General features: G+C 46.8%; 1 protein-coding gene across 1 annotated transcript; it reads right to left on the bottom strand.

Moving 5' to 3' along the window:
• Nucleotides 1-563: 563 nt before the first annotated feature.
• On the bottom strand, nt 564-17,335 carry tcf20 (transcription factor 20). Its single transcript, XM_080723838.1, has 6 exons — nt 17,062-17,335; nt 6,056-14,585; nt 5,570-5,663; nt 5,396-5,445; nt 5,075-5,164; nt 564-2,365 (listed from the first exon to the last, which is right to left on the bottom strand). Exons 2-5 carry the CDS (start codon nt 13,295-13,297, stop codon nt 5,105-5,107), a joined length of 7,446 nt encoding a protein of 2,481 aa, XP_080579964.1. The 5' UTR covers nt 13,298-14,585; nt 17,062-17,335; the 3' UTR covers nt 564-2,365; nt 5,075-5,104.
• Nucleotides 17,336-17,627: the final 292 nt, after the last annotated feature.

Raw genomic sequence — 17,627 nt, 5'->3', positions numbered from 1 at the left:
TGCAACACTAAACATAGTTTGTGTAGCTGGCTGTAGCCACCTAGGTTAACAAAGAGCTCTGTCAGAATGGGTCACGGAGAAGTCAGTTGATTTACAAATGCTACCAACTGTGAAATAGTGACTTTCTGTAACAACAATGAATCAGAATGGCATTATGAGCTTTCTTAAACAAAAGACACAGGGGGGAAGGAATCAAATCATGTATATGTACACATGTGACACAGTAAACACAAAGATACACTGCTGTGTGTATGAAATAGAAAGAGGACTGACAAAAGTGTACATCAGAAAGAAAAGGAGAAAGAATAACGAGTGAGTGACTGATAAAGAAAGGCAGTTGGAATAGGGAAAAACAGGTGTCAATAATAAAATTATATTAGAAATGAAATTAGTTTTGGCAATAGAACAAAAGTGACTGAAATTAAGAACAGTGATGAAAGATTGAAAGAGAGGTGTCAAAACAAAGTAAAGAAAACAGTTGGTAATAGAGAAATAAGTGACAAATGTTTTTAAAATACATTCAAATTGAAATTAAATTGGCAATGTAACAAAAGTGACTGACGTAAAAGTGGAAAAACACTTAGATCATTCTTGAAGCATTTTTAAAGTGTATTCATAATTCATATACATATTGACAAGTTTCTAGTACAGCATGGATTCAATAGTGTAACTGTTTTGTCAGTTCTTTTTTTTACAAGAATAACAATAAAAAAATGATAAAGACAACACCACATACAACTCACTTTTAAGTTTTATGGCAATGTTTCTTTTGAATGGATTTTGCATCTCCCGATCAAAATCAATGTAGTGTCACCGAGGAGGGAAACAAAACCATTCTAAAAGTACTTGGTTAAGCAGACTCCTCGCTGGACAGTACAGTTGGCCTATCACAGCCATTCATCAAAAAAGAGGTTACCTCTTAAGTTCCAGAATGTTTTTCTTCCTCAACGCTCAGAGGCCTGACACCTGTCAGTCGAATGTTACTTCCTACAAAGCAATATCAACGTCCCCCAGCCAGGTTCGCTACTTGTGCACTCTGTGCAGCTCCACTATAACGCAAACCCTGTGTCCTGTCTGCGGCGTTTACTCCAGCCATCTTGGTCAAACATGGCAGGCATGCATTAGTCCAAAGTGTCATCTCCTCCTTAGTAACGGCTCCGTCCACGCTACCGACATTTTTCTCGTTTTACTTGAAAAATAAGATTGTGTCCATCTATTTTATTTCTTTTTTTTTGTCATCTTTTTTTTTCCATGAATACTCTGTACCATAAAAACCCCAGGGATGAAAAATAAGAACACTTTTCAAAAGGACCAAAATGGATTCAAAGACTCAAATAAGCACATTTTTCCATTTCCTTTTTTTCTTGTTAAGTCTTCAAATTTCACACACATTCACTCCTCCTTCACGCACTACTTTTGAAAAGGCAACAGACGTCCGTCCTCCAAGGCAATAATGTCTTTGTGGCAACTCGACCCTGACATTCCAAGCAACACTCCTGTACCTCCCTCTCCGGGAATGATGATTATTCATATTGGCCAATTTGTGATATATCGACCAAGTATAGAGTGAGATACATCCATTTAGCTTCTATGAGTAAATACTGATGGAGATAAGAAAAGAATAGTTATAATAATAATGACTAAAATAAAGACTATTTTATGATAACATACTACTTCGTCACGTAAGCCAATCCTTCGCCATGACTTGGTCGAACCCCCCTCACTGTGCCTCCTCCAGGGTCTTACTCCCAATACTTGGTTTATAATGCACTCAACAAATGAAAAATCTGTAAAGTAAAACAAAAAGAACAAACAAACAAAAGCAAATAAACAACTAAAAATGATAATACGGATGAGAAGAATAAAACTATTTTGAGTATCTCCGGAAATTCAAAAGTCAGGCCTAGAGAGGAAGTCCCATCTGCTTTCAAAAGGAAGTTCCTTTCAAATCTTGCTTCGCACCCAATGTCTGGTTTTGTTCTACCTACGTAGGTCCTTTGTTGTGGTGGTACAGCTTTGCTTTTGCCATTTGTAGTTGCAGATCGATTCCTCTGTGTTGCTTTGTTCGCTCAAATAGTTTTTTTTTATATATATTCTGATTTAAAGTAAAGAGCAATAATTCTCTTAGAAAAACAAAAGTCTGTATTTTGTCAACCCCCACTCCCACTCCCCATATCTTAAAAGTAATTATTCCTTGCTGAGAAACCGTACTCTCCTCTTGTGTGGCTCTCTAGTCGTAGATGTGTCAGTCGTCCGATGCCCGTCCTGTCTCATCCTGCCTCATGAGGAGGGGGGAGGGGCGGAAGGAGGGGGAGGGAGGGCCGCTTCACAAACAATTCTCAAGTCTTCTGACGTCCAACCTCACCTAAATGGAGAAAACACAGAGTAAGGTGTACATCTGTTTGGCTGTAGAGTAAAAACCTCACACACAAGGTGCTCTTTGGTAGCCAGGTGACAAAATTGATGCAAAAAAAGTTAGAACAAGGCACTCTTGAGGGACAGTTAAAAAGCCTTTATTTTAGGGCTAATGCATGGCAAAGAAAAAAAAATAAAAAATGCACCATTTTATTGCCATGCATTAGCCCTAAAATAAAGGCTTTTTAACTGTCCCTCAAGAGTGCCTTGGTCTAACTTTTTCTCACCTAGGATTTATTTTTTGCCTGGAGCATTACATATAGTGAGTAATTATACTCGGCACAAGTTGAAACATTTGGTCATTTTCACAGTAGCGGACAGAGTGACAGTAAGTCACTTAACTCTCCCCACGCTTTGAACGTTAACGTTCGCCCCATTTTTTACAGAACCTCGATGCCAATACGGCGCTCGTTCGTCCGTTCGTCTGATGACTGTAAGCTGATGAGGGGTCGCGCGGCCGTGTACTGTAAACACATTTTCCGCGGTGATGGTGTAAAAAATCCATTATGCGTTACATCAACGGAGACAATTTCACTTCCTTGTTGATTTCCTCTGGCTGTAAGGCTCTGTGGCCAGTGACTGGTCTTCTTCTTCTTCAACACATAACAGGCAAATTCACATTCATTCTCGCATGACGCCGCCCTCTGCTGCCTGGCAGACCAAAGTGCACTATTGCACAATCAAAAAAAATAAAAATAAATAAATAAATGTCTGTCTGTCTATCTACTATAACGTTGCAAAGGTAAGCCGCTTTTTGATGGCACCAGACCCAATAAATAAATAAATAATCTGGCAGTAGGAGAGTTAAAGATAAAATGTCATGTCTGATTTGAACACAGCGATTTCAAGCTATTAAAACAACAAGATTATTTTTGTGCACTCAAGTCATATGAAAAGGCATTTCCAAATATTGCATAGACACTTATTTTACTGAAAAATAAGAGCTATTCCTCCCAAACTGCGTTTATTATCATCCCTGCCAGGTGGAGATAATATCTCCTATCTATTATAGCATTCAGCCAAGTATCTGTCTGTTCGCGGCTAATCTCGCAAACTACTAAGCAGATATTTATTGTGCATGCTGCCAGCCGGCCATGGACCTCAATTCCTGAATATTTTTTTAATCCGTCAATGAAAACCATGTCATTTTTGCCCATTCACAATCACAGAGCTATTGTTCCTCCAGGCGATAAAGCAGTACTATCCAACCAGGCACAATCTGTCCATCCAGCTTATGGGATCTACTAGTCAATTACAATTCTACTGTCCCTCCGGCTCATGTGGGTACTCGTCAATCGCAGACATGCAAGTTGAAGTTGATTATCTATGAATGATAAAAAATATATGTTCCATCAATCTCTTCCAGCATTGCCCTAGTGAAGGAGTTTTGTCCTTATTGATGAAGACGATAAGGATTGCTGTGTCTTTTTAAACATTAAGACAAGCCTAGTCTAAACTGCCCACCGCACACTCACATTAACAATTAACAATCACACTTTGCGGACTACACAGAACAATATGAACCTGCTAGATCAATTGAGAATTGCATGGGCATGCCCAGGTGGACACATCGTATGCTGAGGCCTGTTATTCATACAGGTGAAACCACAGATATAAAAAGCTAGATACCTCGTCCACCCGCTGCAGTTGATTGGAGCGACCCGTCTCGCCTTGGTGGGCTCAAAAGAGGAAGTGTCGAGGGCAGGCTGCCACTCAAAAAACTACTGGCCAATCACAACGCGTCTTTTCCGGGACTTTAAGAGCTGCGTAGGAAAAGACCCGCCCCCACCTGCCTCTGATTTGCCTACCGACCTTCCGTGTCTGTTACGACAGAGAAGAATTCCAAGCCTGTCAATCAAAAAGGCCCACCAAGGTGAGACGGGTACCAGAGAGCCGGAAGAGGCGTCTACCTTTTTATGTCTGTGGGTGAAACCCCCTCAAAACATTTCACCACATGACCCACTCGAATGCACTCTGCTGAGCACACCTTTCTAGTATACTTTTAATGTTAAGAGATTTGTTCTACTTTTCAGGAGCCTGGAAACCAGGGCACGCACTGAATATGTGCTGCCACTGGACAAATTTCCGAAAGCTTGTCTGAGGTGCATACTAAGACCACATAAGCACTCTGCTCTTGGCCCTTCCTATGCATGTTGGGAGGTTGGATTGTGTCTGTACATCTCTTAGGAAAATATGCAGAAATATGCAGATGTGCCGGAACAATAAACAGAATCTTAGTGTTATTTTCATCTTATTGTTATATTAGAATTAAACTGGAGCTTGCGCTGCCTAAATAGAAAAAACAAACAGCCTGGAGGACCTGAATAATTGTCCATTTATTTGCTCCAAGACCATTTATGAGAAACTAATTTCCCTATCGAATAGTAAACAAAGGCAGGGTTTATAAGACCAACCAGATTGTTGGGATTCATACCGACCAGATAAATCATTAATGAGCTACAGTCTGAACGCAGCATTCCCTCCCTTTCCCGCTTCCCCCAACGCTCTTTATCTTGCGTGCACGCACACACATACGCATACACGGAAATATACAAATGTGCACACACCTACACACACCCACAGACACAGATGTGCGTGCATGCAAAAATAAAGATGCACATGTAGGCACACAAACGCATACCACTGAGTGTGAACTTACAGATGTGCCTGTTCTTCCTCGATGATTCTCTCAGCCTCTCTCTGACTGCTCCAGGTACACTGACTTGGATGGCCGACTGCTCTGGGGAAACTAGGTAAAGAAGAGGGAGAGAAAGAGAGGGGGGGGGGGGGGGGGGGGTTGGGGTGCAAATGTAATAGAGATGGTAGAAGACATAGTGAGTGAAAGAGAATTAAGCTTAACGATCCAACCGACAGTCGGTGGCAGAAGGATCTTTCAAATGTATTTTTCACTGAGTCACGTGAAACATTAATCATGAATGTCCCCAAGAAACAATGTGATAACCAACCTCTCCCTCTTTACCTTGTGCTTCGGACACCGCAGCGAGAAGTTATCTTCATTCAGAGAACAATCTATTGGAGGGGGAGGGAGAGTAAATATCAATACTCTTTGCAGCCGGCTAGAATGTCACTTCTCAGAGTGAGGTGGCGCAGGCCCAGCCCAACAATATAACTGTTTATCTGTGCATTTACTCACCAGCTTCAATGGCACACAAGTAGTGGTACTGGAGTGTGCAGCCTTTACTGTAGCAGCCCAGGGTGGAGCCGACCATATCACAATAGGAGCAGCACTGAGGAGAGACGGACAGAACAGAAGGAAGCGCAGAGGAGACATGGGGGGTAAGATGAGAAATCGATAAATCACAAAAGTGTAGTAGACAGTGACGACTTGCTAAGGGCACTGCGAGATGATAAAAATCAATAAACACGTATTCTATTAATACCATACAAACAGAGGGAGGATGTATACTGAAATGCACTTTATAATGTATCTGATGAATTGCCGACTAAAGCTAAAATGGTTGTTTTACTACTGCCTCCAAATTTTGACTTAGCCTTTTAAGTGGTCATGGCCAACCCACAGTGCACATAAAACAATCACTCACACACAACTTCTAGTCTCACAGAAAACTCTAACCTCAGAGAAAAAGCAGGCCAAATGTTAAATGTAGGGGCCACTTACTGTATCCCTTGCGCCATCTAGAGCCTCCTGCAGGCCGTACAGTCTCCCATTGACCAGATACACACCACTGGTCCACACTATGCAGCCCTCGTGGACCCACAGCTCTTCTGGGTCCATGGGCATCTGAGGCAGCTGGGCCAGCTGGGCCAGGGGCCCCAGAGAGTCCAGCGCTGGGGGAGGAGGCTGGAAGGGAAGAGAGGCCTTGCTGTTGGATGGCACCATTCTTGGGGAGTCGTCACTGGATTTATGCCTCCGCTTAAAGCGTGGATGAGAGGTCAGCTTTCTGTGCTGAGGTCTCTGGTGAGCCTCATCTGTTGGCTGCTGCTGCTGCAGCAATTTTGGCTGCCGCTGCTCATCACTCTCGATGTCTGGCTCTCTCTTCAACTCGGGGATGGGTCTAATGTCTAGATTCATATTCCAGGTGAGCGACGTCGTCGTACAGGTGGTGGTGGGGGGTGTGGCTGTGGAGGAGGTGATGCTGCCAAGCCTGCCAGCCAGATACGTCATCATTTCCTCTCCTCCGGCCAGAGACGCAGTCCCAACCATGGTGGTGGGGGAGGTTGGGTTTCTAATCAGGCTGATGGGATAGTCAGTCTCATTTGAGGACTTTGTAATCTGCATGTCTTGTATTTGTGTCTCTTGAATGGTGCTCAGTACATTTGCATTGGTGTCCAAAGCCGGTCCTGTCTTATTGGCTCCGGCAGTCACCTGACACTGTCTGACCTGGGGTTGGTTCTTAGGAAGCTTGGCGGCATATTCAGCTGGATAATACGGCCCATACAGGTCTCCAAGGTGTTTGTAATTGGCCCATTTCTGACAAAGGCAGCACAGCAGACGGCCAGAGTGATTGGTCTCTGTAATCACAGGGCCTGAAACAACATAACCAGATGAAGGAAGTGCTTTTCCTGACTGGAGGTTAGTCTCCACCTCATCTGGCTCCCATTTCTCTGTTTCTCTGTCTCTCCTGGATAGCTGGGAGGAGAGTGCCGTGCTCAGGGGAGGCTCAATCCCACTGCTGCCTGCTTTCCCTGTGACTGCACTACGCTCTCCCTTCATCTTCTCCTCCTCAGCGTTCACAATGGTGCACACCGCCCCAATCTCTGGGACTTTTTTCTCCACGTGTATGTGTGGAATGAACGGGCCCTTTCTGTTGGTATCTCCACTTACTCCCAGGCTTCCTCCTGCCCCCGACGACACATCTAGGTCATCTTTGGCCACTGACGTTGTCACTGTCACGGCTGCTACCCTTCTTCTCCTCCTCTGTCTCCCCCTCACCTCCCCTGGTTCGCCCTCGTCCTTCACACCCCTCCTCCTCCGTCGCAGAGGTTTGACCTCACTCTCTGGCTGAGTGTCTTCGTTCTCTGCGTCCACTTTCACCACCTGGGTTAAAACGGGCGGGGCCAGAGGCGGGGCAAGAGGCGATGCACTGGTGAGCTCTGAGGTGCAGGGCGGTGGAGTTACAGAGGCTGCTCTGATGTCGAGGCTTTGTGCCGACTGCGGCGTGGCAGCTGGAGGTGTGGAAGGCTGGGACAGAGGAGCCATCGGAGTGGCGTCTTGACCTTGCCCCTGGCCTGGAGTTTGGCCTTGGCTCTGGGCACGTTTTTGTTTGTTTACACTCCCAACAGGCCTGCCCTTCTTCTTGCCTGATGGGAAATAGCCTTTAGGGACAAGTTCCTGCAGTTTGGAATCTTGAGGTGACAGAGAAGACCTTCCTGGGGTCATCGGAAGCTGTCTGTTCAGTCCCTGGCTCTGGTGGGGCGGGGTCGTGCTGTAGTAGTCACTGCCAGGATAATCGTCAAATCCCATTCCGCTCTCTTGCAGCTTCTGTCTGAGCAGGTTAGCGGCAGACTGCTCCCCTCTTCGCGTCTCAAGCTGCTGGTAAGTGTTGGTGAAGTGCTGAATATCAGAGAGGGCAGAGGAAGAAGGAGGCGGAGAGCCCTGGACTGGGCGAGGTAGCGGCGGGGGAGGGGGCAGAGGTCCAAGCAAAGCGAAGTCCTCCTTGTCCCCCGACGCCGCTGCGACTGCAGCCCCCAAACCAAAGTCAAAATCTTTCTGCTTGATAACTTGGGATGTCGGGTGGGGATCACAGGGGTAGGCAGTGGGAGGCAGAGGCCCTGCCTCGTCAACTCCTCTGAAGGGAATCATGTCGTTTAATGAGTGACTCTCATCCATGTAACCATCATCCCCCACAGCAACTCTGGAGAAGTGAGCTAAATCTTGGTCCTGTGAATCACTGAACTGTGTCATTTCTGAGTGAGAGTAGCCAGAATAATGGTTTGAGTCTGCATCAGCGTGGCCCATTGGCTTCTTGCTGCTCGGAGTTATCTTCTGTACTATGGCCTCCAGTTTCAAACCTCGTCCTTTCCGCGGGGTCAAAACCTTGGTTTTACCGCTCGGTGACAGAGACTGTGAATAGGCATTCTGCCCAGGAACGGGGGAAGAAAGTCTGGGACAGGGTATGTCAGAACTGGAGTCGTCTTCATTGTGATGGCTCGACTCTGACTGGGCCCCGGGGGAGTGGTGTGAATTTGGAGGAGCACCCCTCTGAACCTGGGAACTGTCCTGAAGCTGCCTCTTGGCAGGAATGGGGGAGATAAAGGAACGAACCCTCCTCCGTAACATTAAGGGATTTGTGTCCCCAGAACCTCCAGCTTTGGATTGCCGCTGTCCCTGTCCCGGCACAGCAGGGTTCATGTCGGTGGGGGGTTTAACGGAATTGGACACAGGGGCTGGACGGGGCGGTTTGATGTCTTCCACGGCACCTCTGGAGACATCAGATTCAATAGCATTCGGACCCGCTGCCAGGGATATTTGTGGGGTGGGTGGAGGGCCGTGCACAGCAACAGGAGCAGGCGGGGGAGGGAGAGGAGAAGGCTGTGTTCTGTAGTAAGGCTCCCCCTCCATCATCGCCCCACCTTCTCTTCCTGGATGTGTCGACTCCCACATTTTCATATCATAGTAAGCACTCTGGTGCTGGTGCTGGAGTGGAGGCTTGCTTATGTGTGGCTCAGTGGGCATTACGTCAGTCTGAGAGAGCAGCCTCTGCTCTGACTGGCTAAGCTTATGTCTTCCTGGAGAGGAACCAGGCTGCATCATCATGTCCTTGCTGGGCCTGTTCATTGCGGCTACCCAGTCATTCATGTCATGGGGGTGGTGTGGCGGGCCACGAGGGTGCGCGTACATCTGAAGCTTATTCGTTGATTGTGGGTTTTGCATTTGAGCCTGGGGGGATAAGCTGTGGTAGGAGGGATGTGAGGGGAAGTGGGGGCTGCTACGCGGCATCACATTGCCCTCTCTAGCGTCACCATATCGATATCCTGGAAAACCACTGGCATGACCAGCTGATAAATCAACACTGTGGAGATAGGCCTGATGCCTAGACGGCGGGGACAACGGATTAGAGCTGGCAGGGTGAGAGGGGATTCCCGTCATGTCAACATTACCTCGCCTATACAGGTCAGCATTTATAACGACAGAGGAATGCATAGACTTGGAATGATACTCCACATCAGCCTCTTTGGCTGCACCACTGATGCCATGCTGAGGATCAGCTTGTAGATTTGCAATGTCTGGGCCAGAGTCTTTTGTTGCCGTTTCCATTTTCACTTGTTTCTCTCCAAGATCATTTTTGCTCAAATCATTGGTTGCTGCTGGAGAGGAAAATGGCTGTTGGATCACGGAGGCTCCGCTTTGACTTTTCTCCCTCTCTCTCTCCCTGTCAGCTTCCCTGTCCCTCTCTGGTGTGCTGCGGCGGTTTGGCGACACATCACAGATGACAGAGCGCCGTTCTGATGACGGGGCTAAAAGGGATCCTGATGATTTCTGAGACTCAGTCTGAGCAGCGCTGCCTGCTAGTGGCTCTGTCTCTTGCAGGAGGAGCTCTTGCACGGCAGAGGATGGAGTGGTCAGATTAGACGGGGCTTTCCTCTGTGGTAAAGAATAGTCTGCTAAGTTAATATGTTTTGGTGGAGGTGGCACAGACACAGTAGGCTGTGGTAAATGACTCTGGGGTACGCCCGCTTTATTTTTCTCAGCATTTTGCGACGTCCTACTGCTGGTCTCTTCTGATTTCAGAGTGGGGTGCGATTCAGGAGCAAAATCAGGAGCGCTTCCTTGCCTCTGGTTATGGGGGTGTGGGGCCTTTCTGGAGACTGCTATTTGGGATAAATGAGTTGAGTCCTCTGGCTGGGCAGTTTGCATCCTCATACTTTCATTAACACCGTAAGCATGTCTGGATTGAAACTGCTGCTGGCCCTGGTGGGCTGGGAACACTTGTTCTGGACGGCCATAACGCCGATCTAAATTATAACCTTGAAGAACTTCTTGTAAAAGGCTTGGGAACTGCTGAATTTGAGAATTATCCTCATGAACTCGAGCACCTGCACCTTCCCCTCTCTTTCCCAATGCCTCTGCCGAAGCAGGGCCTCCGATGTCTTTGGAATGCACAGGGCCATAGGCAGACTGTGATTGGTGGTATCCTGGGTATCTGGAATTTGATTCACCCACTGGGCCAGGCCTCCCTCGGCTCTTTGTTGACATGTCTGTGCCATACGAGGACTCTGAATAGCCATATTTTTGTGCAGCAGCTTGAGGTTGATTTTGAGGCCGTCCAAAATTAGGTTTCTGGTGCAGCTGGTGATGAGAGGAATATATACTAAGATCTACACCTTCCTCCCCATTGTGACTGCTAGATTCTCTGAAGTAAGCATGCGGGTGTTTCTCTTCCACACAGTTGTCTTGAGGATGCTTGCTTTTGTTTGTGTGATTTCCCTCCGACCGCACTGAGACAATCACACCTACACTGCTGGCATTCTGCATCTCCTCAGACGTCTGGTGCTTTCCTTCCCTCTCGTTGTTATGCAAACTGGATGCAGGACCCAGCGTACTTTCACTGTCCTGCCCATGTTGTCGCATGATTACTTCTCCACCACCCTGCACTTGATGGGTGCCCTTTGCCTTAACTTCTTCATTTTTCACTTCTATTATCTTACTGGGGCCATATCTGTTATTGTTATCTGTGGCACAAGGCTCTGAGATACAGTTTGTCAGAGGGGGAGGTGCAACAGAGGAAGAAGATGAGGGGGTCGAGGACATAGGAGGCCTCGAATGTGTGTTTGGACCGGGCTCAGATGACAAAGAACCAAAGGATGGAGATGACGCCGAAGAAGGAATGTGAGCTTCGTTCTGTTTCGTTTCAGTAACGACTGGCTGATTCACTGTGGTCTCAGAAGCGACTGATTTAATGTGCGATGTGTGTCCGGTCTGCTGCCGGTTCTGACTGTGCAATGGAGGGTAGTAGCCAGTGGGTTCAGAGCCGCTGCTGGCGCCACTCATCTGTCTCATTCTCGCATGTTCTCCCTCACGAAACTGCTCCTCTCGCTCCGCCTTGGCCCCTGGTGGCCCTCTCTCTGACAACACAGAGGAGTCTTCGTCGGCTCCAGCCTCAGAGCTGGCACCGTCTCCGCCGCCTGTGGCACTTCCGTCTCTAACCGTGCTGGTGCTCGAGGTTGCGCTGGCGTTTCGGCTCCTCGGTTGTGACGGGGGCATGATGTGCGCTCCATGCTGTATTTGGCCGCCGTCTTTCCCCTTCTTCTGTGAGAGCACTGTGTCAGTGAGAAGCATGTGTTGCACCGTGTTTGGTAAATTGGCTACTTGTGAAGTCAAGGCATTCAGACTATTGAGGCCAGTGTCCTGTATTTTATCAAGAGGGGAGGGTGGATAAATGGAGGAACCTTCTTCTCTGGAGCTGGCCGCTGTGCCCATTCTGCTGCGGCTCATAGAGGAGTGACCACCAGCAGCAGCTGTGTTCATGCCCTGGGCTTTATGACTGCCACTGCTCCCACAACTACTGATGCTGCTGTTGGAGTTGGGCGTGGGACTCAACTGAGGCATGGTCTGCAGTAATCTACCGTGACTGTGGGTGCTACGGGGGTTGGGTGGGGGAGGATGTGAAGGACCGTGTCCCGAAGGATTTCCATGTGCGTCCGAGACACTCATCAAAGGGGAAGGAGAGGAGCTACAGCTGGGGGATTGCACTGCAGAGGCAGCTGGGGAGGGATTGGAGATGGGGCTGAAGTTTTGGTTAATTTGGGTCTGTTGCGCACTTGAGTGCATTGGGGATTTGGCTATTTCTTGTGGTGATGGATGAGGTATATTGGGATTGGAGGCTTGGTGATGTTTAGCATATACAGCGCCTAGGGACGGACCATGGTGCTGCATCTTCAGAGAGTTTTCATAGCCTACCCCCAAATTGTGCTGTGAGTTGCGGTGCTGCAGTGTGGCTTGCTTGTGAAGTGAATGTGTCTGTGGGGAATACGCAGGATAATTCGAAGCATGGTAACTCTGTGGAACATTCTCCATTGGCCCAACATTGTTAGGAGCAGCAGCACTCGAGGCCGAGTTTGAATTAGAGTTGACATTAGGAGAGCTGTTGACTTTGGGATCAAACCCAGCGCCAGTCCCGTCGTGATATCTCTGTGGCGGGGGGCTATACATTCCTGACGACCCTGTGGAGGCCCCACTTTGTGGAGAGTAGTGTGGGTACTGAGGGGTCATTCTGTGCCCAGAGTGGGGATAGCTCCTATGCTGCTGCCCATGGTGGAGAGCTTGGTAGTTTTGCCCATGCTGGCGGTGTTGCATCTGAGAACCTGGCACCGACTGCATTGCAGGGTTCTGACTGATGTTGTACTGTTGGGAAGGAGAGAATGCTCCAGCGGCTCCACCAGCACCACTACCCGCGCCGCCGCCACCTGAACTGGCCGAGGAGCCGTAGTCCATCAGGTAGGGCGACATCATGCCAGACGATGCAGAGCCTGATCCAGCATGTCTGTACTGGTGAGGTATATGTCCATCCATGTTGGGGTACCCAAAGCTTGCCCCGAAACCCATAGCACCTCCTCTTCGATGCCTATCCTTCCCCGCCATTGATAAATAATAATCCATAGCTTCCTTTCGGTATGGGTTGCTACTGTTGCCACTGTGAATGTTACCCTGTTGCAGTGGGACGGCCTCCCCGGCACCTCTGCTCCTGGCACCATAAGCAAGCATATGGCTGGCTTGACTGGGGTGGTGGGGGTGGCCTCTGTGGAGACTGGGCTGCTGCATCCCAGTGTAATCCTCGGCCATCCTCGGGGAGATCTGGGGATCTGCTGGTTGTGGGGGGAAAGGGGGGCCTACTCCACCCCTCCCACTGAAACCAGGAGGGAGAGATGGGGGCACTGGACTGTTTGAAAAGTTTTGCATTTCTTCCTTTTGTTTTGGGGGGCTTGTAAAAATGGAAATGTCTGTCAATGTCTACAGGGAATGCTTCTGATCAGATCAGTCAGTGAAAGGCTTATGGCAGTACTTGTGTGTTATAAAAAAAAGTGCAAGTCTCTCAGCTGGCAGTAAAGCAAGGAAATGTCTTTCAGAAGTCCAACAAAAGGGATAAAGCAGAGGAATATATCACAGATGTTGTAATCAGACTTGTAGCAGCAAAAAAAGTGAACACTGTGGTGTTGAGGCAGATAATCAATAAGTGAAATGGTCAAAAGATGACTTCTGCAATCTGCTGATGATATGGTTTTGTCAACTTTTCTTCCCCAGTCAAAAAAAGAGAGAAGAAAATCACTCACTTGTGTAACAGTTGGATTTTCAAAACGGAACAGTCAAAATAAATTCACAAGAATAGATAAGTTCTGCAGCAGATGCTGGCACTGCTACGAAAGCGCTGCTAAAAAACACAAGACGCAGACAGTGCAATAACTCCCGTGAAGCTGAAGCAGTTTGGCACTGAGTAGGCGAGGATATTAAGCACGACTGACACACCAGGCAGCACTTGAGATTTTCAACTCTAAATGTCTTTAAACATTATTCTCTTCGCTGTAATAAGAGCATGGGCAAACAGAGCTACACAAAGATTAAATTGTGGTGGGATTCAACAGTGTCCCATGTGCAAGGGGGGGGGGGGAAAGGTGTCACTGTAACCATAAAGACTGCTTTCTGTCGCAGTTCTTCAGTTCATGACTATATGTGGGTTTGTTCGGAACTGGCTCACACCTGCGTGACAGGATAACTGTAGCAATGCTAACCAAAAGGTCCACATTTAGTCCTCCACAAAACATTCCCAGAGGCAAACACTCCATTGATATTCTTAACTGCTCTTTGATGCAGAGTTTAAGACTTTCTGGGGCATTCATTCCCTCTTAAATACTGTTTGGATGTTTGCTTGTTTCGCAGCTGTATTATATTTACTTGGACTGCAAGTCTTTGGTCCCTATTGTGTAATTGCGCTTTGCTTGATTCAATGTGTTCAGATGAATTCTTCTTGGTTCTCTCCTGGGTCTTCGGCATTTATGTCTTACCTTTTCCTCTTACTATTGTCTTTTAATTCTACCTAATTCCATAACCACGATATTCCAAAAGGAGGGTAATTCATTAATTCCTCTTCAAGTTTAGTCAATTCGTCTTCTTCCTTCTTTGTCTCTCCCCAGTATTTCCATGCAATTGAATTCATTTTTCCACAACTGCTGACCTGAGGGCCTTTGTGAATCTGAAAGAACAGAAAAGACAATAACGTCAGTGTACACAAATGACAACCATGATTACATTTCTTGTCCAATACCCTGGTTTGTCTTGGACTAATGCCAAGATTGCATAATTAAAATTGTATTGTTTTAAACTATTGAAAGAAAAATGAAGTTTTGTCACACAATATCCATAAAATCCTTTTTCTGGGGTAATTAGCGTTTGACATAGTAATTAACATATATTAATGAAATGGCAACAATAATGCAGGGCTGGTTATTACTGGAGGAAAATGTAATTTCCTAGTTATTTTTCAACCGTCACATTTTTGGAGTCGTCAGGTTTTTAATTATGCTTTTCCTATATAATATATGAGCTTATTGTCAACGAAAAGAAAAGTATATATATACATATAATGTACTTATATGATACTATATTAAAATGTGTAAAAGTATATAATATATAAAAGGTCAGAATACAAACATGTTGTCAAGCATAATGCATCAGGAACCATAAGTCCCACTATTTATAGCACCACAGTATCAGACAGGGTACCATTTCTCCTAAATTTGTAAAATACTCTTGCAGTGATACAATATTTAGATGTTCTAGTGTTCCACTTCCTGGCAGCACATATGCTGTCCTTTTTTACTGGTTGATGTTGTATACCTTGCCGACCCCCGCCTGCTATCAACACAAATAACGATTAAAGGTTCAGCAAAGCAAGCCTAAGCAGTCTCTACGGGCTGATAACAAACAGGGTGGAGGGGAGGAAAGTGGGCTAGCAGCAGCATGCAATTAAGGTAACAAAATAACACAGTCAAAGTCACAAAGCCTACTTCACGAGTAAACAAACAACCTGCTGGAGCCAATGCAGGGTACAGTATGTGGTCTCTATATCACCTCCTGCCAATGAGGGGACTTGAGACAATTAACTTTAATGTATTTAAAGTTGGGGTTGAATCAAAAGAGGAAAAGGAAAGTGCGCGTAATTAAAGCAGCGCCACCTCTGTGGAATTATTGCCTGTCACATGTGCATGAAAATATAATTTATATCACTAAACACTGTAAAATACTTAATGGCCCAAACAAAACTCAACAGGGTGACTTTTGTTATATTGTAACCCTCCAGTTATGATACAGCATATCATATGATATGTGGAGGCTTTTTTCCAGCAGGCTCATTAGTTATTTCCAATACTAAATTGAATCCTAGTGGGTGGGGGGGGGGGGGGGGGGGGGTATGTCATTCTATTTTCTGCATAGTGATTTAGCCTTGTTTGCTATAATGCTGACACAGAGGACAACAATGTTATATATGTTATAACACGTTATATATGTGTTATATATGTTCCCCCATTTTCATTATAATTTGACTCTTGCTTTGGCAATGTAAACATATGTTTTCTCATGCCAATAAAGCTCCTTGAAATGGATTGTATTAATAATCCAAAACTATTGATGTGGGGGAAGCATAAAGGCTTTTTAATGTTGACTACAAAACAGACTGTTTGAAAGCAAGGTGAGAACAGCCAGGTGGCATCTATCTTCAACCAGCTCGGAGTAGGCTACATAAACAACACACAGAGTGAGTGGCACCCCACCAGCCCGTGTGGAACTATGGTGATGCAGTCAAAAGTTGGCCAGACTTGAAGCATCTTTCTGTTATTATCCATCTATTAGTGTACAGCTGGAAACTAATCAATCACAACACAAGGTTTCGCACCGCTGTATTCTCTCGTAATACAAGGGCAAGGCGATTGTTGGCATAATAAGAGCAGAAATTACCGGTTGAACGCAGTCAATTAGTCAGCAAATCAACCACTATGGCCTATAATAACTAGGACAGACGCAGTATTTTTGTGGCAGACTGAACAAACCACCTCTGCTTTAATTTTGGGGTGATCGTAATAACCCCAGGTTGTCACCAACAACAACTCAACACTGTCTTCTGTAACTTGGATTTGCTAGCTACACTTAGCAGGTCTTGCTATCTGCCTAGTTTAGCTTTGTAACGTTAGCGTTAGCTAAAACTGCCCTCCCTATCATATGCTGCTGCAAATTAAATGCGCGAGTTAGCCGCATATGTGGCTATAGCTAACATCCAACTCTAGTCTAGCCTGTACGCTACCAAGAAGAAGGCTAGTTTGCGGTTATATTGCGTTATTGTGAAATGCATTCGTGAACAATGCGCTTGGTTAAATCAGGCTATAGGCAGACCTAATCACCTCTCCTTTGTAGCTAAAGGTTGCTCGCTTGCAAGCAAGCAAGCAACCTTTAGCTACAAAGGAGAGGTGATTAGGTGCAGATGTCCCCCCCTCTTTAGAAACAGTGGGGGGAACATACCGTTTTGATATGTAGGTTTATAGCACAAATACCGTTCACTACCAGATAGAGATCTCTGATGGTGGGGATGGATGCTGCAGTAGACGATCACTATAGTTTCCCCCTGAACAAACCCAGCGGACGTTACGCCAGGGAGAGCCGGGGCTGATGCATACCTGAGGACGGAGCTTCACATCACAAGGCCCCTCGGATCGGAGCGGATCGGAGTGAAACTGTCCCGCTGCTGTGGCAGGAAACCCCGGTCTCGAGTGGACCGCTCCGCCGCTCTCCCCTCGCCCTCCTTCACGTCCAGACAACCCCGACCGGCGGCGGCGAAGTCGGGGGGCCCGTCCGTCACGACTTGGATCCCCGGGCCTTTCCTCCGATTTCCCCCCCTTTTCTTTTGTCCTCTCCTCCCCCCCAAAAAAATGATGAGAGCGGAGCACAATAATCGGGGTGCCTGTGGGTCCCGTAAGCAGTGAGGTCGGTCCATACACCCCCGCCCCCTCCACCTCTTGTTCCCTCTCCCACTCTCGCTCTCTCTCTCCCTCTTTCACACACACCGTTTAGGTGATTCCACCTCGCTCTGGCTCAAATGAAACGCACATCCATCGCACAGGACCTCACTAACACGCCGAGATTCCGAAATGTCAGTTTCCGCAACTAAATCGCATTCCTCATGCCTTCATCAGTAGCTCGACCAATTCGTTTTCCTGTTAGACTACTGTTTTTTTCTTCTTGC

Source organism: Nannobrachium achirus (genome assembly GCF_963921795.1).
Source record: "Nannobrachium achirus genome assembly, chromosome: 4".
Lineage (NCBI taxonomy): Eukaryota > Metazoa > Chordata > Actinopteri > Myctophiformes > Myctophidae > Nannobrachium > Nannobrachium achirus.
This window is presented reverse-complemented; position numbering and strand designations above follow the sequence as displayed.

What these genes read in the sequence shown, in the direction of transcription:
- tcf20 (XM_080723838.1), bottom strand. Translation starts at nt 13,297, where the DNA reads ATGCAAAACTTTTCAAACAGTCCAGTGCCCCCATCTCTCCCTCCTGGT. An exon ending in TAGATGGCGCAAGGGATACA is followed by an intron (nt 5,664 to 6,055) that starts GTAAGTGGCCCC and finishes GTCTCTCCTCAG; the next exon opens with TGCTGCTCCTATTGTGATAT. An exon ending in TGCGGTGTCCGAAGCACAAG is followed by an intron (nt 5,165 to 5,395) that starts GTAAAGAGGGAG and finishes TTCTTTACCTAG; the next exon opens with TTTCCCCAGAGCAGTCGGCC.